This window comes from Talpa europaea (assembly GCF_964194135.1).
Source record: "Talpa europaea genome assembly, chromosome: 11".
Lineage (NCBI taxonomy): Eukaryota > Metazoa > Chordata > Mammalia > Eulipotyphla > Talpidae > Talpa > Talpa europaea.
The window spans coordinates 94,725,644-94,751,947 of NC_140078.1; the positions used below are offsets into that span (position 1 = coordinate 94,725,644).

At 45.1% G+C, this 26,304-nt stretch overlaps 1 protein-coding gene across 1 annotated transcript in view; it reads right to left on the reverse strand.

The window, feature by feature from the left end:
* Window positions 1–5,054: 5,054 nt before the first annotated feature.
* Window positions 5,055–26,304, reverse strand: part of ACAD11 (acyl-CoA dehydrogenase family member 11) — a gene marked incomplete at both ends in the record, with an annotated part of 59,942 nt that continues 38,692 nt past the window's right edge. Inside the window, 7 exons of the mRNA XM_084248422.1 lie at window positions 5,055–5,169; window positions 5,999–6,108; window positions 6,925–7,041; window positions 12,345–12,499; window positions 13,391–13,462; window positions 15,713–15,798; window positions 16,404–16,470. Of these exons, the coding sequence (XP_084104548.1) occupies window positions 5,055–5,169; window positions 5,999–6,108; window positions 6,925–7,041; window positions 12,345–12,499; window positions 13,391–13,462; window positions 15,713–15,798; window positions 16,404–16,470 (722 nt within the window). The remainder of the gene's footprint in view (window positions 5,170–5,998; window positions 6,109–6,924; window positions 7,042–12,344; window positions 12,500–13,390; window positions 13,463–15,712; window positions 15,799–16,403; window positions 16,471–26,304) is intronic.

The following is a 26,304-nucleotide window of genomic DNA, read 5'->3' on the forward strand; positions in this document are numbered from 1 at the left end:
AGGACGCGCTCAGCAAAGCGGGGCGGCCAGAGAGGAAGGTGGGCCTCTCCACAGGGCGCGGAGCAGGGCCCACACGAAGACCTCGCTCGCGGCTGCCCGGCCAGCCAGCCCAGGCCCTGGGAACACCTCTGCAGGAAGAGGAGGCTGGCAGACAAGCTGTGCGTTTGAACACACTGAAAGGAAGGAGACCGTGTACCTGAGGAAGTCTCTGCCGCAGCCATTCGTCCTCTCGGCGCTGTCCTCTGACGCTGAGCGCCGCCGCCTTCTAGCCCCGGCTCTCTGCTCAGGTGTGCACACTTACGCATGCTCGCACCCATGCCCCAGGTGTCCACAATCAGGCACGCGTGCGCCCCCCGCTCCCAAGCGCCTCTGCGTTAACGTGATCCAGGCCGCAGGTGATGGCCACAGAGGCTAGTGGTGCAAAAGGCCTGATTAACTTCCCCTACAGGAGGATGAAGAAACAGAAAGGGAGCATGGGGGGCGGGGAGGCTGGGGGGAGTGCATGCAAGCTTGGGGGGCGGGAGATGAAAGGCTACTGAAGCCTCATGTTCAGAATGAAATCAATACCTACAGAAACAGAAAGCGCCGAGGAGCAGCACGATACTGACTGTACATGAGCTGGTGTCTTGTTAAGGCCAGGCTCCCCGGTGAGGTCACTGTATTATGGGGAATTGACGTGATGTCTGCCTCTCACTCTCAAACAGCTGAGAGGGAGGCAGGGAGGCAGGGAGGAGGGTGGAGGAGGGCAGAAGAGATCACTTTCCTGGGCCCACACATCACCTCCACGAGCAGGTCCCCCTCACAGCCTCACAGAAGGGATCCGTCTCTTAAGGTAAGAATTTCCGATAGCAGCTTGGAGACAGAGGTTGGTGTTGGTGATGGTTTAACCTAGAGTGGACACAGCCTAGGAAGATCACCTGTTGCTGCTGAGGTTGCATTTGTCTTCTGAATGCATATGCCAGGCATCAACACGGAAAACCCAGGTAAGTCGCCCAATTTCCCAGAAGTCAGCGGAGCCCATGACTTTCTCGGAAGTGTAGAGAGTTGGCCACGGCTCCAGCCTGCTGGGATAAGTGAAGAAACCCAGGAAAGCTCTTTCTGCACGTTCTTTTCTCATGAGAGCCGCGATTTTAACAGGAAACAATAAATATCTTTTCTAAGTTAGAAAATCTGCGATCCTGCGGGGGCAGCAGGAGGTCAGTGTGGCTGGTGGGGAATGAGAAAGGAAAAAGCTGTAGAAATTGAGCTCAGAGGTGCGGGCTGTGGGGGAAGGAGGTGTCTGCAAGCTCCACTTTCACTCATGTGAAAAGTGAAATGAGTGGCGCTCCCCTGGCTGAGAGGTCAGGCCTCACCCCAGCGGGCGAAGGAGGGCTGATAATGAGGGAGGGATCCTGTCCACGCTGATCCTCCATGTGGCCCGTGCTGATTTAGGGTGTCCTCCAGGGTAATAATCGCCCTTTGTTGACATGTTTTGGGGTGGAGATAAGGCAGAGAAAGGCCCTAGTGTCACAGAGCTTATCTCAGACACACTCTTACCCCAGGATACTCATGGATTTTCTTCGTGATAAGCACCTAATTGTCACGAGAAAGAGATACTGGAAAAAATAAGTGAAAAATGCTGTGGCGGGATCATGGCCCGACATGCTCTTTGTTCTGGATGGAGTGCGGACGCTTCCCAGAATCCTGTTTACTTGGAAAATCCTAACAATCACCGAAAGTCATCTTGTTTTTCTTAGGTATCCTGACTTCCCTCTGTCCTGAGAGCCGACGGATGCACTTTGGCTGATTAGGTTGGCCTGGACATCAGGAAAATTGAAAAAAGTAGCTGTGCGTTCCTCCAGATTATGAACATTAAACATCTTTTTCAACAACTGATTTGTTCAAGCCACTGCCAAAGCACAAGGTCTTTCTTCAGCTCCCTTTTCCAACTACCACAGCCCATCCTGCCGTCCACCTCTGTGCTCACAAGGTGAGGGGGGAGGCCTCCGGCCCCTGAATAGATGCTTTGCCCCCCAGATTGCCAGGAGCCATGCAGGCTTGTCTCATTCATGTGTTTACTTTTCCATATTTCGTTTTGGAGTGCCAAGCACCGGGGAGACGCCCGTACACAAGACGGGAGAGCTGAGTGGGGTCTACACTCTAGTAAGCAGACACGGGCTCTGTGAGGCCGTGAGCGCTGGGGTTGGGGGAGAAAGGAGGTGGAGGAGGTGGGGATTGAGTGGGCAAGAAAGGGCCTGAGTGAGGCGACCCCTGACAGGCATCCGGGCCTCTCAGGGTAGGTCTTTTCAGGTCGAGAAAACACACAGGGATGGACACGCCGAGGTCTGGCTGTGGCTGTGGTGGGGCCGGGAGGACGAAGCGGGAGCCAGAAAGGCGGGGAGGCGCAGGGATAGGCCAGATGGATCCTTCTCAGCAGTGGCAGGACTTTGGCTTTTGTTCTAAGTGAGATGAAAGCCTTTGCAGCATTTTCAGAGGGGCGTCCTGGCTGCTCGGAGAAGACGGAACGCAGTGAGGTCACCACCTTAGTCATCCAGGCCGAAAAACGTGGAGGAAAGCTGCACCCGGCCCCCGCTGTAGAAGGGCCAACAGGAGGCAGCTACGGGGCGGAGAGGAGTCGGACAGCTGCTCACAGCAGACATTTTCTGAAGTGCATTTCACTTTATGACATTTTCATTGAAGAACTTTACTAATTGGAAGCTCTTCAGAAGCCTGGGCGGGAAGGGTCTTCCTTGGGAACTTCCGGTGACTGCTGGAGCTTATGCAAGGAGGGAAGTGTTCCCGTAAGCCCCACGCAATCTAGCAAAGCACCTACACGCGGCTGGTGGATGTAATTTGCTGCTTTTCACTCACTTCGGTTTTGAGGACACAACACAAGTGCCCGTGACGTGGACGGGACCCTGAGTGTGGGGGAGCCAGCGTGGGCCTTAGGGAAGCCTTTGCAAATAGCCATGGGTTGATGAGGAATTACACAGAGCTTAAATAAAAATCCATTCATTTGGAAATTTAAAAATTTACCAGTTACTATGTTACTGGCATCCGCATTGAAAAGGTAGTAGAAGAAACGGGTGGAATTAATTTTAATAACATTTTATTTCATTCAACAGATCCCAAAGAGTGTCGTCTCAGCACTCATTCAATGTTTCCAAGGACTGCTGACATACCGCGCTTTCTTTTCACACTGAAATCCGGTGCATCCTTTACACGTACTCTATTTCTTCATTTGCATCCTATATTTTCAGTCCAAATATTTGCGCTGTGTTTAGCTTCCATAAAATTTACATTTGAAAGCGCCGACTCACATATCCCACAGCGCGAGCTCTTAAAAGTTTGCAGGTAACTGAGTTGACAATCAAGATTTAAATTAATTGAAAATTTAAAAAATAAAACACTTCCTCATTGCTCACAGCCGTGGCCACCCCGACAGTGCTGACGGGCCCCAGGACCGTCTCTAATCTCTCCCCCAAACTGTACAAGTTCCCTTCCCGGTAGCTTACACCGCCCACTCTTCTCATCAACATTTTAGAATGAAATTTTTTCTTAGTTCTATGTTGTCATAACAGGCCGTGTTTTCCAGTAAACCTTAAACTGCATTCAGATGTAACGGAGAAATGCTCCCTGCTAAGTTACGACAGCACGAATCCTGAAATGGCCCAGTGGGCCACGCATCTTTAACCAGACTAGACAGCGCTAGAACGTTTCCACCCAACCTTACGACCAGTGTGAGAAAGGAGATCCCACTGCATTTTTAGTGTATGTGCTGCCGAAGCCAGCACCCCACTGCATTTTAAAAAAAGTAATGATTAAAGTGTCCCTTGACCACTTGTACAAGTGGAAGGATGCCTGAGAATGAATCAAAGGATAAAAGTACTTTCATGCCTGCGCGTTAGCTCTCCAACTAACCTCACCAGCTCTGACAGGGCGTCACTTTAGAGAGTTAAAACTTAGTCTGCACTCTGCTCAGCTTAACAATGCTGGGAGACACAGATAGATAAGGAAGGGCCCCCCCAGGGTTGCCATGGGAACCTCGCCTCACCCACAGGGGGCTGTGGGGATTCTGGGCCAACAGGGCCAAGGGAACCCAGCAGGACGCCTCCTGGGGGAAGGCCTGGTGTCGGGTAAGGTAAAAGTATCAGGCTTTTCTGCCCTCCCGCCATCAGGATAGAGGATGGAACCCTGCGGTCCTGAACGCATGCCTGATGGCGGGCACCTGGAGTAGGGTGTGGGCCTAGGTAGATGGGATTCACCTGGGCTGAGACTGGGCTTTTAAGGGCGGCGTCACGGGGACGCCAGCAGAGAAGCAGTAGAAGCTGAGAAGCAGAAAAGCAGAAGCAGAAGCACGAGAGAGCAGAGCAGCAATCACCAGAGAGCCCAGACAGAGTGAAGACTTGCTGGGGGCTGGGCGGCTTGCCAGCCTCCTGGCCCCCCAGCACCCTTACCTGCCCTGTACCCGGTAAATCCCAATAAAAGCCTGAAAACCCGCCGAGGTCTCCAGGACTCTCTCCTCCTTTACCCCATCTGCATGGGATCATAGAAAACCTGCCCTGTGTCATTCCTGCCCTTACACCTGGAAAACCTGATGTCCCAGCAGAAAGTGTCCCCCAGTTGGACAGACCAACACCCCGTCCTGAAAGCCCTCAAAAAAGGTTATAAAAGGGAGCCCCAAATCCTTCCCGCACAGACCTCTCCCTCTTGCCTCCTGCTCTCTTGCAGGGTGCTCCAATAAACTGCCCTTCCTGTTCTCCATGCTCTCTGGTGAATTCTTCCACCACCACACCTTTGGTTTCACTGAGCTATTTCTCCCCACTACAATTGCCTTATAATTTTAGTGTTTAAAAAAAAATGTTAAAAACGAGGGTAGTAGGCTGACAACTGCTATAGAATTTCTTAATTTAACTAAAACCCAGGTGACCCTTATTTAACAAACCCATTGATCAAACAAGATGTTCAAATATTTACTGAAAACAAGCAATTAGTCCTGTCCTCAAACTGCTGTAAAGGCCGTGAGATTCAAAGGCTGGAGCCCCTGCAGCCCCCCAAGGGAAGCCGCGGGCGGCCTACATCTTGGGCCGCAGGCGCTGGGCCTGGTCCCGCAGCTCCATGGCGGCGATGGAGGACAGGTGCACCTCGTCGGGGCCGTCTGCCAGGCGCAGAGTCCGGGCGAGGGCATACCTGGGGAGAGAAGAGAGGCCGCCAAGAGGGAGTTGCTGGGGTTCTAAGCCAAGGCTGCTCATGTCTGAAATCTTGCCAAGGCCATGATGAGATCAGAGCACAGGGACAAAGCAGGAGAGCAGCCCAAGGGCTTTGCAATGCTGCGGTCAAATTCTCGCCTTGGGAATCGGACACCGAAACGGCAGCGCTTGGGGCTTAATCTGTCTTGATTTGCTGTGGGTTGGTTAGTAGAAGTGGCCAGAACTGAGATGTCTTAAGTAACCCAAAAAGTAAATACATGAAAATTACATACTATAAATAAATCCTAACTATATAATTAATTTTTCTCATGGTCAAAAATGGATGGGGGTGAGGATAGGGCACCAGAGTCTCTCTCCAGGATGATGGGCAATGCGGCGTGTTCCTTCCTGACCCCCAGCACCCGCGCCTGGACCTGAGCTGGGGCTGGCACACGTGGTGAGCTCAGCGCAGGCCTCCCCCTACACTGTCCAAGAGCACACCCAAGCCTGGCCACCTCTGCTCCCCCCTCCCCTCCTTCCTGTTTCCAGTGACCTCCCAAGCTATTGCTACCCCCCAGAAAGCCTCTGTGTGTCCCCTCATGCAGAAGTTAACACGGTGGAGTAAAATGTGAACCGTTTCATGCTTCATGCAAGGACCGGTGAGCGCCGGGCTCCATGGCCCACAAGGCCCTGTCACTTCACTAGCCGTCAGCGATGCGCCAAGCAGCGCTACCATCTTTATTTTCCTCTTAATCAATTAGAGTCAAGCGTTTGTGGATCTTTAACTCTAAGTTTACTGAGCTAGATGGCCTTAAATAACATCCACTCACATGTAAGCCAGAGGGTAGTCCTGGGAGACGCCCGCACCTCCGCACACCTGGATGGCCCGGTCAATGATGCCGCAGACGGCCCGCGGGGCGGCCACTTTAATCATTGCCACCTGCACACAATGAGGCATGAGAAGAATGTTTCATCTTAGATAATGCAGTGGGGCAAAATTGGATAGAATCTCTATTTTCTTTGTGAAATGAAACAAGGGAACTTTCCAAAGTGCAATTCGCCACTGATACAGGACCTCTGATGACAGCCAACGGAGATATGGGCTGTGATGCAGTTTTCAGGGCCATATTTCAGTCAGTACAGACCTTCTGGGAAGAGGGTATCTTATCCAGATCATGCTTCAGTAATTTGTTTATAGCCTGCCTTGTTTTCAAAAGGACTGCAGGCAGCTGATAAAGCACATTTATCACCTTAGGAATCACCTAAAAGAGTTCACAGATCAGTATTGTCTTAGCAACTGTGTTGGCTTTTTGGATGAAAGCACATTCTTATTCCACGTCAGTGGCTGTGGATTAGAGATGCCTTGAAGCCCTCACCAGGTGGCCGCTGGCGCTACCTGCACCTTTGTGCTATCCAGAGCACTCTGCACTAGAACCCAGGCTGTGGGAAGAAAGGTTAGACGCTTTGCCCCAGGTCATAAGATGAGCAGGAAGTGACACACTGAGGGGGGATTCCAACTCTCATAGACTCTACGTAATCCCGACCCCTGCTGACGCATCTCAAAACACTCTAGATATTCTGTGGCCTGGAAATCATTCCCTAAACAGTCAGCGAGAGGAAAACTAGCAAGTGACAGATGCTTGGAACCACATCATTGGAAGCTCCCCATACTCTGGGTGCCAGCAAGGCACCGTGAAACCAGAATGTGTAGGAGAAATGGTGGAGGCTTGGCAGACGGGGGGACGAGGGGCCTCACCTCTTTCCTGGCGCCAGCGCTGCCCAGAGTGTCAATGTTGTGGGCAGCTTTCAAGGTCAGCAAGCGGATCTGCTCGATGGCAAGGCGGCTTTCTGCGATCCAGTGAGCCACAACCTCCTGCGGGAGAGCAGAGGGCACAGGGGGGAGAGGAGCTGTGGGTGTATGCATGTCACCCAGCCTGTAGCCAGGCGTAGATGCTTTCTAGGCCAAGGATTGTTCCCAACCCTCACTACACATATTTTTGAATGGAAGAGTTCATTCCTTTGATACACACTAGCCAGTCACATACCCTAAGCACGCTGCCGTTGACGCTGGCAGATTTCAGGAGAAACCATGTTTGCTCAGACACACCATCTACTTTGGATCTTGCTGTCAAAAGTTCAGGTAGCTGAACTAAGCAAATGTCTTGCTACAACACTTCTCTGCTGGCCCTTCTGAACGCTAATGACTTCATCTCATTGAAACTTGGTTAAGTGTATGATGGTGGGCCTGCTCATAAACAATCTACAAAATTCCCAAGGCAATTTCAGTGTGGGGCCGGTGCAGCCGTCCTCACTGTTAAGTTGTTGTTATTTCTTTAGTTAAAAAATGACCTTTTTCACAGACTGGTGAATGATTCTGTGAAATCTGACTGTCATGTCCACATCAAGATACAGGACAGTCCCCTCCCCATTAACCTGACCCTCTGTCATCACACCTCCCATGCCGACCCCCCAGCAACCACTGGCTGGGTCTCCAGCACGATAGCTTTGTCTTTCCCAGGATCTCCTATGTGGAGTCATATGCTGAGTTTTTCACTGACTGGCTTCTTTGCCTCAGCATAGTGTCTTGCGATTTCATCTAGATTTCCCTGCGCATCCACTGTCCAGCCATTTTTATCACTGAGAATCAGTCCATTGTAGGAGTATAGCAGAGTCTGATTCTCTATATTCACTTGCCGAGGGGCATTTTGGATTGCTTCCAGTTCAGAGTGATTATTAACAGAACTTGTGTAAATGTTTGCGCAACTTGTATAAATGTTTGCGCAATGTTTACTTGTGTAAATGTTTGCATGTGGATTCTAGTATGAGCATACCTTGCATTTGTTGAAGCAGATGCCAGGCATAGAATTGTTAGGTCATGTGGCAAATGCTTATGAGAAGCTGTCTGTTTTCCAGAGCGCCTGCACCATTTTGCATGCCCTCAGCAGAGTAGGGGATCCCCGCTGCTCTCCAAGCCACCAACACTTGGGATTTAATCTTTTAATTTTAGCCATTTTGACAAGAGAGATCTCACCACGGTTTAAATATGAATTTCCTCTGTGGCAAGTGATGTTGCCCACTTTAATGTCTTACTCGCCATCTATATATTCTCTCTCTCTATACCACGTCTGTTGAAGGCATTTGCTTGCATTGGGTTTAGAGTGTTCTTATGCGGGATATAAGTCATTCATCAGACAGGCGATTTGCAAATATTTTCTCCCAGCCCATTGCTTTTTTCACTCTCTTAACAGAGACTTTTATAGAGCAAAAGCATTTAATTCTAATAAAGTCAAATATGCCATTTTTTTCCTTCTATCGTGCATGTTTTGGGTGCCTAGGAACATTTTGCCCAATCCCAGGTCACAAAGACTCTCCCCTATGTTTTCTTCTAAAATGCTTATAGTTTTAGCTTTTACATGTAGACTTATCCATTAGGAGTTAAATTTCGTGTGAAGTGTGAGGTTTAGGTTAAAGTTCATTCTTGTGCCAGTGAATGTCCAATTGTTTCAACATTACTCATTGTAAAGACTACTATTTCCCCATTCGACTGCTTGGCACCCACATAGAAAAGTCAGTTGCAAATATCTACTCTGTTGCAAAGTTCCATGTGTCTTTCCTTTGCTAATTCCACACTGTCTCTATACTCAAAGCTTAGAGTATGTCTAAGACCAGGTAGTCTGATTCTTTCAACTTTAGTCTTACATTATATAATGTCGAGCAACCTGGAGGAGTCAGGTTAAAAAAGAGACACTGAAAAACACTATGGATAAAACAAAATGGAATTCTAAAATTGTTCAATTAACCCACAGGGAGGCAGAAAAAAAAAAAAAAGCAAAAACTAAGGAGGGAAAACAGACAGCAAAAAATAAAATGGCAGACTTAATCCTAATATAAATTATTATAAAGACCCAAAACGATGAATTAAAAAACATGACCCAATTATATGCCATCTAGAAGAAATTCCCTTCAAATGTGATGATGTAGACTAGGCAAAAAAGGGGGGAAAATATATGTTTGAAACACCAATCAAAGGAAAGTGGTAGCAATTATATCAATATTAGATAAAGGAGACCTCAGAGCCAAGAAAATTGCCAGAGACAGACGGGGTTATCATATAAAGACAAAAAGGCAAGTCTGTTAGATAGAGCAATCCTAAATGTGCTTGCATAGAACAAGAATTGTTGAATATGTAAAACAAAAACTGACATGAGAAGATTTACAGCACTAGACCCATGTGCTAGAAGCGAGGGGAAAAAAAACAATAACTCATGCAGAACCTAGGAAAAAAACAAAGTAAATCCAAAGAAAGCAAAAGAAAGAACCTAAGTAAGCGGAAATCGACAAAATAGAAAACAAAAATAGAGAAAATCAGTAAAATAAACATCTTGTTAATATTAAATTCTAACACATTATGATTCTATTGTACCTTTTCTATATTAAAAATTAATGTATATTCTTGAAAAAGACCAATAAAATCAACACACCTCCAGTAAGACTGATAAAGGACAAAGAAGGTGTGTCAACAAGGGACCGACGTCTGGAATGAAGCAGAGGATCACTGCAGAGCTGGGGACACCAGTCTGCGAACAGGACAAAGCTGAGGGCAGCAGGAAGAGGGCAGGGAGTGGGGCATCTCGAGACCAAAGGTCACTGAATCCCACCAGCCACCAAACATTCTAATTTAGCAGTGAAACCCAGGAGATATAACAAACGCTTCCTGTGGGCTGTGCTACATTTTTGGGGCTCCCCATCCTAAACAGAACTGGTGTTTACAATGGAGAATAAGATTTGTTAAGATAAATATGACCACCAGGCAATCCCAGCGCTTAGATTTGAGCCACACTGACCTTCCTTGGAATTTTTTTTTATACTTGGTCAGGCTGGTTCCCCAGCAGTAGGTATGTGGTCAGTTTCCCCAGCACAGAGGGGCTGCGGGAGGCACGTGGCCACTGAGCATTGAGACGTGCCTGGTCTGAGTGGCGATGTACAGACGCACACAGGCACTTTAGAACCAGTATCTTAAAAAGAAGGTAAATACCGTATTAATACTATTTTTAGAAGCTATCTTCTGTGCTTTATCTGGGAGACAGTGACACTGTTCGCTAAATTCTTAGTTGTGCTTACCAGTGCTGCCCCCCACCTTCTACTCTGAGAAAATGAAGCTTCTTATTCTTCCTTAGCATCCTGGACTGTGAAATTGGCAGTTATTAGGATTAGACACACACACACAGGTCGAGACTTTAAATGGCTGTTCCCATAATTTGACTTCTTTGTGCCTTTACATCCAGGGGCTCCAGCTCAGGTTGGTATCCTGGGATCCAGTGAGGCTCTGGCTCAAGTCCGTGGGCTGACGACAGTGCTGGGTGTGTGAGGCTCGAGTCACAAGTCAACACTAAGTGGCGTCCAAATTAGGAAGGCAAGGGTGTAGGCTGCCTGCTGTCCCGCAGGCCCTCCTCTCCAGCTGTCAAGGGTAGGTGCCAACAGGCAGGCTCCTCACTGGAGCCGCTCAGTCCCCTCTGAAATGCCCCGACCCCTCACCCCATCTGTCCATGCAGCAACAAGGCATGTGCATCAACGAGGCGCACAGCATGGGTTTGTGAGCAAACAGTGAGGAGACGCCTCTAGAGAAACAGCCAAGCAGAGAGATGACGGATGCGGCATCTGGAGGCTGCGATGAGGTCTGCACAGCAGTGCACGGGGCCGCCACCCCTCCAACTGCTCTCACTTAAGACTTGCCTCACCCCTGCGCTAGTGACTGCTGGTGACCTCAAGGGTGTGAACAAGTCGTGCAGGGCACTCTCGGGCTAGGGGGCACTGACTTCGACATTCCCAGGGTGGCCGTGAGGGGACTATGGGGTCCATAGGCACCTCACTTTAGTGCTCATAGGCCCTCTTCCTTCTTGTGAGAATATTTTGATACTGATTACATGTCGAAATGATAACATTTTGGATCTAATGGATTAAGGTTTACTAAAATCAGTCTCATCTCCTTTGTACTTGGAAAAAAAACACAGCTGCTAAAACGTTTTCAATTACATTTGTGGCTCACCGTGTGCTCCTACTGGCTCGCTCTGCCCTCATGATTAAGATGAGGCTCTGAATGAGCAACTTCGGGCAAGTGCCAGCAGTCATGAGAGTCTCTTGCTTTGATTGCTGTGAAAATGGGAAATTAATACTTCAAGAACAGACTCCAAAAGCACTGCTGTCTTTCTTAGCTTTATAATGAAGGACATTAGACCCTAGATTTGCTGGAAAGTATCCAGAAGCGAGAAACAGAGTGCCAGAAGGAGTTGCCAGATTTACTCTTAAGGCTGAACTTTAGAACTTTCTGCTTTCATCCCTGGAATAATTTAGAAGGTGGCCGGAAGGCGGCTCTAATTTCAGGGAAATGGAGCATTATTTTTATACACTGAAAAAGCAAAAGCATAAAAAGCTGGCCCCAGTATTTATGATGGGTACACACATCTGCCTCTGCCAGATCATGCTCTCCGAGCCAGAGGCAAGAAGATTCCAGTGAAAGCAGGCATGGTTCTGAAAAGCCCAGGCTTGTTCTGCTTGGTACGTTAACACTTCACAAAGCAGGAGGGAGTCTCCCTCCAGCCCAGGGTGAGCACATCTCCAGGGAAAGCGGCCCTCCAGCAGGATGACCGGGCCGCCTGTCTCTCACCGGTGTGTCCTGGGCTTTCCTGCTCCAGGTCAGGATAGAAACTTAGAAAGACAACAGGGCAGAAGCAATGTGTGATGATGCCATGAGCAACTCTTGGGCTCCAGCTCGGGCAGCAGGTGGAGGGTATCTGTGGTCTGCCAAAGCTCGCTCCTCTCTCTTCCTCCCATGGTGCCTGGGCCTGGCCAACAGCCCAGCCCCTGCCTTCACCTGTACTGTAAGTTTCCGCCAAAGAATCCTGGGCGTGGTGCCATGAAACCGTCTGTATTTTTCCATAAGAACAAAGGACATGGCAGGCCAGGTGGTCTAGAGAAGGGAGAAGAAATTGTCCACTCTGTGTGGGCTGAGGTGCCACTTCAGGAGTTACTTAACCTTTTAAGACATAAGTGAATATACATTGTGTCTATTACCTTGTTTATGCAGAGGACATCTTTCTGAATAAGAAACAATATTTTTGTTCAAGGTTAGTGTAGTGTATTGGGTTACCAGACAGTCCAATGGGTGATCGCCCTTACGTGTTCATAGAGTTTCTTCTTAAAGGCCACCCTCTGTGTGGTCCGCTCGCACATGATCTCCAAAGCGCGCTCGGCCAAACCCACTGCTCGCATACAGTGGTGGATTCTGCCAGGTCCTAGGCGGCCTTGGGCCATTTCAAACCCCCTGCCTTCACCTGTGAGAACGGAGAACAGGAGAGTGGCAACAGTCTGTTCTTTTCATTAGTGACACAAATCCTGGAGAAGGAATGAGTTGCCCTCAAGAAAAATGGCATTGTGGTGGGGAAAACTCAGATCTATAAAAAAGGTTCCTTATACACGTGTGGGATTTTTGATTTCCGTGTTCTTTAAGCCGTCATTATTAACCGTTTTGATCAAAGTTAAGAACTGTGTCTTGGGCACCTGCAGCGCAACAGCTAGCTGATGAGCGGGCAGTGGCGAAGGCAGAAGAGCCCCTTCCTCCACCATGCATTTGGAGTCTAGATGAGGAGGGGGGCAAGGGAGCCCGAGATAAGGGAGATGAGAGAGAAAAAGCAGGCAAAGGAGGGAGAAATGGTTCACACTGTCCCTCCAGGGCCTGGCAGGCACTGGGGTGTGGGAAGGGGCGGCAGGGAGGAACATGAAAATTCTCCTGCAGGAGGTGGCATTTGAGACATTCTCTGAAGCCGGGGAGGGATTCCAGTAAGTAAGAGGGTGAAGTCATTCCAGGCACAGTGCTCAATGTTATTCATGCTTCCAGTGTGTGCAGAAGACTTGAATTCAGAAAGTACTGAATTTTTGTCTGAAGACAACCAGAGGCATGAAGTTCACCTTTTAGAAAACAGCATGTCATTCTAGTTGTATTACTGTTGTATTTAGCTATGTTTTCAGTTGATGGGATACAGAAAACCTAGCTAACGCTGAGATAAAATCTTATTCTATTTAAGAAAATCCTCAAAATTTCCCTTATAAGTGGAGTAAAGGGGAACGTATCTAAATTGAGGGAGACTGCCCATCTTTCCCAGATTTAGACCTGACAATATTTTTAATACACAGTTCTGGAGAGTAGCTTTTCCAAAGTACCTCACCTAGTATTAAATTGGTGGCAGGAACTCGCACGTGATTAAAATGGATCTCAAAATGTCCTCCATGAAAATTATCTATAAAATAGAAAACAAAATTGTCAAGACCAACAGGAATTGACCAAAAAACAGTCGCATATAATCAATCCACTGAAGTATAATCGCTCAGCCCCCTTGTCACAGACATTCCTGGGTAGACCCAAAACCAGAAAACTCATCATCAATTCAAGTTAGAAGAGATTTTGGAAGTCACTGGACAAGGGGTTACCAAACTCATTTCTGAAGTTGAAGAGGGAAGTGGGCTTTGCAGCGCCAGGCAGACTATTTTATTATTATCTTATTACTGCTGCTTCTTTAATGTTTTCTATAGGTGGGCTTGCAAGGAAAACTGTGCTTGGAAAAAACTGAAAGTGAGTCACTTGAGACCAAGCAGAGGCCCGGCCTTCACCGTTTGCTCCCGGTCTGGGTGGGTTCCTGCAAGGCCTGGCATTTGGCTGAGGCCAGAAACACATTCCACTTCTGTCTTTGCATACCCCTCCTTCCCGACAAGTCCTGGAGATAATCTCATGCTAACTCCACACCCTTTTCCTGTCAGAATACACACTAATAACCAGCCTTCACCACAGTTTCTTTTGGCCTTGAACATGGGGAGCTGGCAAGGTGCTGGAGAACTTGTCATTCTGAAAATTCAAACATCAGGTTTGCAATGCAGGGTCTTTGCAGTGAAACTATATTTTAAATCCACTTTGAGAGTCTTTAAGGCCGCTGTTCTCTGCAACCCAACAAATTCCCAAGTACCATTTGCTCCAGTGAGTTCATCTCCATTCTGCCAACTACACTGAACCTGTGGTCTATTCTACAGCTGCGCCCTAACTGGGGGGTGGGGGGAGGGAGGGGAAAGCAGGGGCGGGGGCGCCCCCTGGGGGGGTGCTGGTGAGGATGGACAGCCCCAGGCAAAATATGAACAAGGTATCCGTGGGTGTGGAGACTCTGATGGGGAATATAAAGGGCTGCAGAAGAAGCCCCCAGGGGTTCAGCGTTGGGGATTTCAGCATTTTCAGATCTTCAGCAATTCCAGGGTCAGCCCTTTCTGCCCCAAGCGACCGTGCTGATCTTCCAGAGGCTGTTGAGGGTCTCTGAAGGACATGGAGAGGCCTCTGGCAGCCAACCTCAGAGAGGAAAAGTTTGGAGACTTTGCAGGTAGCCAAGAGACTGAAACTGTTCCCAGCTTTGCTGCTATTACAGCCTGGAAGGAACAGGCGAAGAGTGGGAGCCAGGCGCCTCACTGAGCTGCGTGAGTGTAGCTGTTTGTCTGCTGCAGCTGCTGTCTTGAGTTTCCTGTGAGCAACAGGAGATGCTCACAGGAGCTGCCGAGATACCCCAGCGCAGCACCAGACAATAGACACTCAAAACAGCAGCTGCAGCAGCTCTCTGTTGACTCATTGGCATGTCTGTAGTTGCTGCCTGTCTCATCCCCCCCACATGCAGGTTCCATGAAGACAGAGCTCTTGGCCTGTGGTCTTCACACATGTGTTCTACAGCCTAGGACACTGGAGCTGAGTGGATGACGTGAGTAGCAGGGAGACGACAGGAAGAAAATGAGGAGGGGTCAAGACACAAAAGCAGAGTTGCATCCTAGAAATTCCGCCCACAGAGAGAGGAAGAAAAAGCTTTCCTTCAAATCAGTCAAAGCTCATGCTTATTAGTAGTTCATGTAGGTCGATTGGCTAGGAAAGCTAAACTTGAAAGAAAGATAAATTTTATTGTGGATGGCCTAGCTTTATCTATTTTTTTTTTTAAGATTTATATATTTATGCATACAAGAACTGGGGAGGTGAGAGGATTCACCAGAGACAGAGTGTGGAACAGAACAGGCAGATTGACTGAAATACAGTGCTGAGAGGAGAAGCAGGCCAGTCAGGAGAGGTCTGCCGTACCATGTGGGTAGCTCCCTCGCTGGGGATTGAACTCGTGCTGCAGTGGCTGTGGATAGCTTCATAGGTTGCGTCTTAACCCCTTGCACCACCTATCTATATCTATTTCATTGATCCATTCCCACAGATGACAGTGAGAAAACCAGCTGTCAGAGCTGCTGTTCCTTGAATACAATCTGCTCTTTCCCCAAAGTAAATAAAACAAGGTAGGATGCTGCATTAATTACTCTATGCTGAGCTCTGCTGGAATTTAACTGAGATGGTTGTCAGGGCCAAAGGATGTCTAAGAAAACATCTCCCACATTAGCATGTTATTATAGCTATTCCCTTCTGTGTGATGGCAGATTCTAGGTTCCCGCTGGCTAATGCATGTGCGACTTGATTGAGTACTTACCCATGTAGCCAAAAATTGACAAAGGTCTTACAAGTTTTATTCCAGGTGTATTTATCGGAACAAGAATCATGCTGTGTTGTTTGTGTCTGGACAAAAGAAAGCAGATGTTAGCAAACATTCGCTGAGTGGAAAAAGAAAACAGATGTTAGGCTAGGCCACAATTGTCATGTCCATTGCTGTTGTCATGTCGTCACATAAGCAGTAATGTCTGCAACGAGAATGGAGTAAATGACCTATGCTGAGCATTCGGAGGCGGGCTGTGATCTGGCACAAGAACAACTGTTTGAAAATCAGTGACCATGGCTTGTGAGTGCTCCACGGTGGGAACTGGGAAATGATGCCTGTTAGCAAACTTGCCAAGATGACTGCCTCTGATCCACACACCTGACCACTTAATTACTTGCAGAGAGTTCTGAGAAGTTTTGTATGTTGTCTAATCTGAACCAAACAGCTTTGAGGATTCAGCAACACTCTCTTAATCCCATAGTGAGGAATGCACAGCCAACCTCCTTAAAATGTCTCCTAAATACATCTTTCAGCAAAATAATTGTGAAACATAAATATGTGACATTTAACTTCGTAATATATTATTTTTAGTGCTCAGATTTTTAAGTCATGGACTTTAATTGAGTGAATCAGATGACTGGTGTTTGTTCCCTCGTAGAGTCTTCAGTCATAGTTGTTTGATTACCTGCTGGCAGAGGTGTTCTCAGTTCTTCCCAAAACAATAAATATTTTGCACTTTGGATTCCCAGCTCCTAAAACCAAGGGAAAAAAACAAGGGAATACATCACAAAAGGAAATTTTTCAGACATTTTACCCTAAAGGTCCTACTATGTCTATGTTTATCCCTGGTTAAAAAAAAAAAACAATTAGAATAATTAGCCTGAAAATTTATTAAATTTTTTTCTTAGGCACAAAACTATACATCACCTCTCCTCCCCTGAAAATAGATTAGGCAAGGCCAAGAACAAACTCTATCAATGATCACTGTTGCACAAAAATAGCCACAGGCTACGAAGGCAAGAAACAGTTGCAACCTTTAAGTTTAACAAAGGACAGCTCTCCCCATTCACACCACTTCAGATGTCAGCACGCCAAAAAGGTTGTGAAATTCTCCTAGAGTGTTTCCTCCTGTTTAGAGCTCATCTTTCTCACACATGGCCAAGAAAGTATTGAAACATGTATGATCTTAACTTTCTGACCTGTGGTTGAGAAAAACCTAATTTCCCCCACTATGGAGTTAGGGGAGTAAGATGGTTTACTCAGAGCTGCCCACCTTCAGGAAGCCTAATTTCTCATTTATTATTTTATTAAGAATTAGATATTTTAAAATTTAAAGCTATTCTCCTATTAATGCAAACTCTCCATTTTATAGTTCAGAGGTCGATGGCAATTTCCCAGTGGGACCTTCTTGCAAACAGTGCATCTCATTTTCACCAGAAGGTCTGAGGACTGGCTCCTCAGGACACAACCACTTAACTGTCTTTTCAATTAAAAGGCCACAGGCAACTGGGTCAGACTAAGTTAAACACCGCTGTACAAAGTCGAGTAAATTCCTTTTTTCTAAATTCTTACAAAAAGTGGTTTCAGGGTCTCCCAGGTGGCGCAGGCAGTTGAGCAGCCTCTGTAGCGCGGGTTCGATCCCGGCTGGCGAGAATCCCACATGGAGAGGCAGACCTCTCCCATCTTGCCTACTGCTCCCCTCTGCCTGTTCTGTTCCCCGCACTGTCTCTGGTGAATCCTCTCACCCTTCCGCACATCTGGCCTGAACCCCGGTTCTTGTATAAATAAATAAATCTTAAAAAAAAAAAAGTGGTTTCAACAGGTCTGAAATCATCTGAGGAGTCAATAAGAAATGTTAGGAATTATGGCAAATAGTTGAATAATGCCAGAAGCTAGAAGGATCAAATCCATGGAACAACCAAAAGGCATTTCAGGGATTTCCAAAGAGCCTTTACTGAAAAACAGACTTAATATTTGTGAAGAAAATGGTGTAATATTGGGATTTTTAAAAATGATATGGAGAAAGAAGGAAATAGATCTAAGAATAAAGCTAGAGGACCAAGAATCGGAAGTTAGAGACTCACAGGACTCCGAGTACTTATGAGCAGTGTAACTGTGCTGCAGATATGTGAAGAGGAAACACAAGTGGCTTACTGAGATGTGCAGAAACAGCTCCCCTAACAGTGAACACGGGAGGGAAGGAGGCCCGGACTCAGGAAAGAAACACTTTGATTCCACAGACTGAAAGGAGACTGGGAAGAGGAACTTGTTTTTTTTTTTTTTTTTTTTTTTACAGTGGTTTTTTTTTTTTATTTTTTTTTTTTATAAATTTTATTGTTATATTCCCCATACAATTGCAGCCCCCCATTCTGACCCCAATCCCTCCCCTCCCGCCCCTGCCCCCCTAAAAGTGTCTCTGGTTCATAGTTTTTTGTTGATTTTGATTTTCACTTTCTTATAGTTATTCATTTTCCTGGTCCCTTATTTAAGTTTTCTAGATTCCTGCTATGAGTGAGACCATCCGGTATTTTTCTTTTTCTTTTTGGCTTATTTCGCTGAGCATGATCCCTTCCAGCGCCATCCATGTTGCAGCAAATTGCATGTGTTTATCTTTTTTGAATGCTGAGTAATATTCCATGGTATATATGTACCACATCTTCTTGATCCAGTCATCTATTTTTGGGCATTTGGGTTGTTTCCAAAGCTTAGCTATTGTAAACAGTGCTGCTATAAACATAGGGGTGCAGGTGTTCTTTGGAATTGATGTTTCTGTGTCCTTTGGGTAAATACCTAGGAGTGGGATTGCTGGATCATATGGAAGCTCTATGTTTAGTAGGTCCAGAAATCTCCACACAGCTTTCCACAGTGGTTGGACCAGTTTGCACTCCCACCAACAGTGCAGAAGAGTTCCTTTTTCTCCACACCCTCGCCAACATTTGTTGTTGCTAGTTTTTTTAATATGTGCCATTCTCACTGGTGTAAGATGGTATCTCATGGTAGTTTTGATTTGCATTTCCCTGATGACAAGTGATGTTGAACATTTTTTCATATGCCTGTTGGCCATTTGCATTTCCTCTTCAGAGAAGTTTGTTTTAAGCTCTTCTGCCCATTTTTTGACTGGATTATTTTCTTTGTTGTTGTTGAGTCTCATCAGCTCTTTGCAGATTTTTGTGATCAGTCCTTTATCATTAGTGTTGGGTGCAAAAATGTTCTCCCAGTTGGTGGGGTTTCTCTTTGTTTTTGTTATTGTCTCTTTTGCTGTGCAAAAGCTCTTTAATTTGATGTAGTCCCAGCTGTTTATCTTTGCCTTCACTATCACTGCTTTGGGTGATGTGTCTGTAAAGATGTCTTTGATGTGCAAATCACGTAGTGTTTCGCCTATATTTCCTTCTATATATTTTATGGTTTCAGGTCTTATGTCTAGTTCTTTAATCCATTTTGAGTTGATTTTTGTGTATGGTGTGAGGTGGTGGTCAAGCTTCATTCTTTTGCATGTAGCGACCCAGTTTTCCCAGCACCATTTATTGAACAAACTTTCTTTGCTCCAATGCATATTCTTTGCTCCTTTGTCAAAGATTAGTTGACCATAAATCTGTGGGTTTATTTCTGGATTTTCTATTCGATTCCATTGGTCTGTATGTCTGTTCTTGTTCCAATACCATGCAGTTTTGATGATTATGGCTTTGTAGTATAGTTTGAAGTCTGGGAGTCTGATGCCTCCATTCCCTTCTTTTTTTTTCAGGAGAGCTTTGGCTATTCGGGGTTTTTTGTGATTCCATATGAATTTCATCAATAATTGTTCTATTTCTTTGAAGAATGACATTGAAATTTTGATTGGAATAGCATTGAATCTGTATATTGCTTTTGGAAGGATGGCCATTTTAATAATGTTTATTTGGGAAGAGGAACTTGTAAAGGGCAGAGTTGTGAGAAAGAGACCAAGGCAAGCAGAGGGAAAGCAACAGAAGAAAGAAAGCAACTGAAGAGTAAGGTGAGACAGAAGGGTCTACTTTGAACATTAGCACTTATATTTGAAAATCTGAAACTCCTTACAGATGAATCTCTAGCTCTGTAGAAAGAACACAGAAGTAGGATGTAATGCTTTTAGCCTAACAGAGGAAACTATACAATGGAAACAATCTAGAGTTTCCCAGAATTTACAATGAAAAATGAATGGGCAGCTTTTCTAAAACCAAGCTGGGGAGATTCAAGATGGCGGAAATACGTGTATCCCCCATCACTCCTGAGATCCCACTGGAATAAAAATACAGAAGCATAATGAAGGTGTAAGACCACAACAGAAGAGGAAGTGGAGCAGGTGAGGCACAGGCCTGGGAGTGCCAGCCACCAACAGACCAGAGAAATCGGCGGAGGGGAAGTAACCCATGGAGTGGGAAGAGAAGTCAGGGTCCAGAAAAGGAAGGAAGGGGCTGCAAAGGGAGAGGGCTCTGACCCCTGAATGAGAAGGGAGGACTGAGAAATGAGGCTCCAAAAGGGGGGTTCATCCAGGACTTGTGAACAGACCAGCTGGCACTGTCCACACAGGTATCTGTCACTCAGCCTCAAGAGGAAACATGGCCAGTGTGACACAAAACTAAATAGTTGTTCTGAGACGAGGGGCGTTCAGCCTGAGACCAAACTTCCCATCAGCTGACTAAAGTGAGAACTTTCTTTCCCACTCAGGAAAGAAAAATAGCTGGAGAAAAGCTCTGTATTAATAATAACCTCAACCAGCTCCCCTTCCCTTTGGCTTCAGGATGGGAGGAAAAGCAGGGATCTGCTGTTCGTGAAGAGTCTGCAGCATGAAGGAGAATCATTGACCCAAACAGACAAACTGTAAAACTGACCAAAGGGGGAGAAAACAACAATAAGAAACAAAGAGGGAGCCTTCCTGGTGGTGCAAGAGGTCGGGCGCAGCACTGCGAAGCTGTTCGCAGCCTCTGCAGCACGAGTTTGAGCCCCAGCCGGCCAGGGAGCTACCCACATGGCGCAGCAGACCTCTCCTGTCTCACCCGCTGCTCCCCTCCGCAATGTATTTCAGTCAGTCTGCCTGTTCTGTTCCCCGTTCTGTCTCTGGTGAGTCCTCTCACTCCTCCCCAACCTCTGGCCTACACCCCAGTTCTTGTATGCATAAATATATCTTTAAAAAAAAAAAGAAACAAAGAAGACCTTTAAAAACTGAGCTAAGTCAAACAACAAAACTACTGAATGAATTCTGAGAGCTCTAAATGAATTGCATCTATAAAACCATAAAAGGAGACTATGAACAACCTGAGAACAACAAATGAGAACCCTTAGCTAGTAACACAGCTGCTAAAACAACCTTTAACAGAAGCACTAAAAGTGACGTGAAGAAAATTTCCCCTCATTTCCACAGGGAAAAGTCAGAAACTGAAAACAGCAGAACAAAGATAAGAAGACCAATACTGGGGGGAAAGGCACTCACCGCAGAGAAAAATGAAAGCGATAAAAATGAAGGGAACAATTTATCAAAGAACTTGGAGTAGAAAGCCACAGGGATTACACTTGCATCGATTCATCACCAGCAGGGGATGCGGGACAACAGTACAGAGTTGAACTTCGAAGTCCTACCCCACCCCAAATACCAATTACTATGAAGGCAAAATGAATACATATTCAGACATGTAAGACCTCAGAGAACTTACCAACTATGCATGTTTTTCTCAAGAAGAATGCACTCAAACAAGATAAAGGAATAAATCAAGAAAAAAGGAAGCCAAATGATCCAGAAGGTTGTGGATCCCAGGAAAGGGACGTATGGGAATTCCAGGGTAACTGCACTGAACTTTGCCTCACAGGTAAATCAGTTCATTTATGATTCTGTCTATAACTAGAAAGGGAGGGAGAAGCCTTTTAAGTAACTGGAATAGGAAATTTAAAAAAAATGATAGCCATTAGATGCCACACTGTACTCAAACAACAAATTTGCTAGGCAAAATTATCTAAAAAAAAAAAACATTTCCCCCCAAATCCATGATTGTTGTCTATATGGTGTATGAGACAAGGAGTAAAGTCATTTTTTCTACCCTTCTGGGGCATTTTGCAACACATTCTTATTACTGGATGCCACTGTTTCAAATAAAATAAAATGGGAAGTTATTCTATTGGAAAGGAATGAATTGGGTTTTCATTAAAGAAAAATTAAGGCATTTTCATAAATACAAAAGAACTGCAATGCTGTTTGTTGGAGACCCCTAAGGCATGCAGTGCTGAGACAAGGAAAACATCAAGGTTGTGGCTAGAAGACTGGTCATGACTAAAAGATCGATGAGCTCGGGTGGGAGGACGGGCCAGTGTACAGATGGGGATGCTCTTTCTTGTGCCTGCAGAACTATGTCTAGGGGACAATCTAAATTAGAAAAAGAAATAAAATCACCTGATGGCGCAGAACCTTGGCGTGAATGTGTGCCCGACAAGGCCAAATGCAAAGAGAATACTTCATTGTCCGGTAATTAACCTGAGGGAAGGGGCTGCTTGTATCAATAAAAACAAGTTGCACCAGGCTCTCGGGATGCTTCAGCAGGAATGAGAGGCCTCGCGTCCCCTGGGTCCCGCTTCTCTTAAACTCTATTTTGTGTCTGTCATTTCTTTATTTCCTCGGCTCAATCAGATTCCTCTCTTAATCCTGTTTACCCGAGCTGGACTCCGACAGCTGTTCAAGCAGAACAGTTCACAATGTCTTGAAAAGTCCTTAGTCTGTGTCTTGACATGCGACAACAAAGGTCCCTAGTTCAAGTTAAATGTATTCACGTTATATCGTTAATAAATGACAATTTTAGCATGATTAGAGTTTGTTATAGATATATTACATATATAAAGATCTTATTTTAGAGAATTTTGAGGTTACAGCAAAGTTGGGGGAAGGTACCGAGATTTCCCAGCCACCCACTGGCCACATCACGCATAACCTTCCCATTATCTACATCCCCCACTAAGGATGAACCATATTGACACATAATACCCAAAGCTCATAATTTACAGTTTGTTCTTGATGTTGTACAGTTTGAACAAAGGTGCAATGACATGGAGTCATCATTATGGTGTCACAGAGTATTTTCATTTCCCCCAAAATCGTCTGTGTTCCACCTATTTATTCATGCCTCCTTAATGCCTCCTTAATGCCTCCAAATCTTGCCTTTTCCTGAATATCATGTAGCTGAAATCATACAGCATGAATCCTTCACTTAGTATCTGCATTTCGGGTTCCTTCATGTCTTTCCCTAACTTGGTAGCTCCTTTCTTTACAGCACTGAGTAATTACATTCCATTATTTGGATGCTCCTCTAAATTCCGATCTCCCCTCTCCCCACTCCTTCTAGAACTCCACCCACACATATTTTAGACCTTCTGACACTGTCCCATAACTCCCTGAGCCTCTCCATTTCCTTCCACTTTTTCTGCAAATTGAATAATTTCTCCAGGTCTATTTTCAAGTTCATTAACTCTTTCCTCTGTCATCTCCATTATGTTACAAAGCTCATTCACTTGGGAAAAAAATCACTGACATTTTTTTCAGGTATTTTACTTTTCAATTATAGTATTTCCAACTGGTTCTTTTTTGTTTTATATTTTCTTCTGATATGTTGGATATTTTTAGTTTTCTCATCCTCATTGAGCAAATTTATAATAGCTGCTGTGATACCGCAACTGATAATCCTGACATTTGAGTCATTTGGGAGGGGCTAATGCCTTGAACATGGGTCATGTTTTCCTCATTTTCCATTTGGTGACTAATTTAGATTGTATTCCAAACATGGTGACTCTGGTTTTGGAGACTCTAGATTCTGTTATTCCTGCAAAAAGCATTGATGCATTTGTTTTACTGGGCAGTAAACTTAGTTAAATTACAGAGTCTGTCTGAATTTAGGTGGGTGGAAGATCAAATTTCAGTTTAGCTCTTTAGTTGTGTCTACCAGATGCCCTAAGTCTGCCCTGTGCCTGACTTTGGAACAATCAGCCAGAGACAGGAGCAAAGTTTACACATGCGACCTTCTCCTTTCCTGGGTTAACCGCCCTACCCCATCATTTCCCAGCAGTCCTGGGTTCCTCAGGCCACAAGACCAAGTTTCCCTGAGAAGTTTCAGCTTTCTTATACCACACAGTGTCCTCAGGCCAAAGCTTCAAAGTGGAAAACTCACGCTTGGGCCTCTCTCGGCCTCCAGTGTGGACTCTGACCCCAAATTGGCCCGTCTCAGTCACTCCCCAGAGCCTGCAGGTCCATCTGCGTGTGTGTACTGATGCATGTGTGGAGGTCTGTATGTATTTTGTAGCTTTCAATTGTTATCTGTGGGAAGGTTATCTGAGGCGCTTATTCCACCACATCAGAGGTGCAGCTCCCCCAGTTTTCTTTTTTAAACCTCGCCAACACCAGGCCATCATTTACCCAGTGTGCCGAGTTCTTGTATGTTCATGTGTCCATGGTCAATGTCAGCTGAACGACCACCTCAAAACATGGCCACATAAGAATCAGCAAAATTAGCAATCTTAGAAGCTCTAAAATTTTAAAACCAAGAATTTAAAACCATAATCCCCTCAATTAATCTTATAGTAAGTGCTCACTTAATGTTGCTCAAGGTTTGTGGAAACCTCAGCTTTAGGCAAAATGACATAGAAGAAAGCAGGCTCTCAAAAGACATAGTTTTGTTCAACACTGGGCTCATCAATATTATGATGAAACACCATTATTCTAAGACCTGTTGCATCGTGAATGACAAGTACAAAATAGAGTTAATATCAGAATGCCACTGCTTTAAAACTGACGCTGGCAATTTGGGTTCCTTCAAATTGCGTGGAATCTGCCATTTAATCAGTTCTGAAAGGATTCTCTTTAGAGAAGGACGTGTCATCTGACACATTCTAACGAGAAAAGATGCCCCACCCACACCCAGACTGTCCCTGACTTATGATGGCCTGACTTACAGTTTTTCCACTATACGATGGTACAAGAGTGACGTGCATTCAGCAGAAAGAGTACTCTGAGTGTTGATCTTTTCTCAAGCTAGTGCGAGGCAGTATAATACTCCTGTCATAGAGTCAATGGCAGGAGTCAATGACTAGCAGTCAAAGCTCCTAGTCAACTGGTGCTCAGGAGGTAAGTGACCAAAACTCTACTGTGCCTCAGACAACAACCATGAGATATGCAACACTTTATTATAACATCATCTCATCCTAAACACAAGCAAAATTTGGCAGGTACAGCAGCTGAAATGTCCTTCTTCTAAAGAGAGTTTTTGCTCTTTTTTGTTATTTTAGTTAATGAACAGGATGCCAAATGTCGAAAATGAGATATATTAGAGGAAATCTGAATAGGCTGGAAAACTCTTAAATATATCTGCCAGGTCACACGCCTTTGTGAATGAAAACAGATGGCATAGATACTTTTGTTTTTAATCCAGACTCTGTGGTATTTCAACTCTGTTCAAGTGTCAGGGTTAAGTCAAGCTGTAAATGATATCCTTGACATTTGCCTTTTACTTAGTCTCTTACAACCACATGGTTATCAGACAAAATCCTTCTCTAACACAAGAAGGGATGACAGAGAAAAATCATGATTGTTAAGTATGGGTGTGGTCTGCTACAATAAAGAATGTGGTGCAAGCAGCTTTATATTTTGAAGCACATTTAGCCATTCATAAAATATCAAGGATATTTCTTTTACAAACATTGTATTTCTGGACTAACTGCTTAAACATCACTTGGTCTTTTATACAAATACTTAGCTTTAATTCAAGTTGAAATTAAAAGTCATTATGAGCTAAGTACTGTTTTACAATAACATCTGCCAAAAAAAAAAAAAACCCATTTATCATACAATCCTATAAAGGAAAATAATCTTATGTGTTCTCTTGAAGTATATGACATTTAATTGGGAAAACAAGCTTTTAAATTCACTATCCCACCTCTGGGAAAGTTTATAGCCAATAAGTATTCAATAAATGTTACATGTCCCTGCTATTGTTTATGAACTTTCTGGATGGGAAAGAAATTTTAAACTAAAATATGATAAATGAAATCAAAAGATCAGTTGGTTTATCTATATAAGAGTGTTGGCCTCAAAAAATAAAATTAAGAAGCAAAAAACGTTTGGGGAAAGTATTTCACTATGGCTCACAAGGAAAGGGGGGCAGTGTTCTATTACTGGTCATCTAGAAAGCAAAGTAGTAGTCAAATAACCCATTCTGTTGGCAAGGTTCTCAGAAAATCGACACTTCCATACCTTACAGGGAGAAGGACAGAGTAATACCATTCCCCGTGGGATTCAATTTGGCAACACACATCGAAATTACAGATTCGTTTACTCTTTGATCCATCAACTCAACTTCTGCGATTTATCTGACAGATAAAGTTACTCCTGAATGAAATGACAGCCGCATGAGATGACTAAAGAATTAAGCATAAACCCATATCTGCAGATAGAAGGCCTTTAAATGTACTGTGATACGTGCCTAAAATGGAACCTTCTACGAAAACAAGGGAGCTTTCTAGGCGTTTATCTGGAAAGAATTTCAGGATTATTTTTACTGTGTGAACAGTAATACTACTATCTTTGCGCAAGAAAAAAGGGG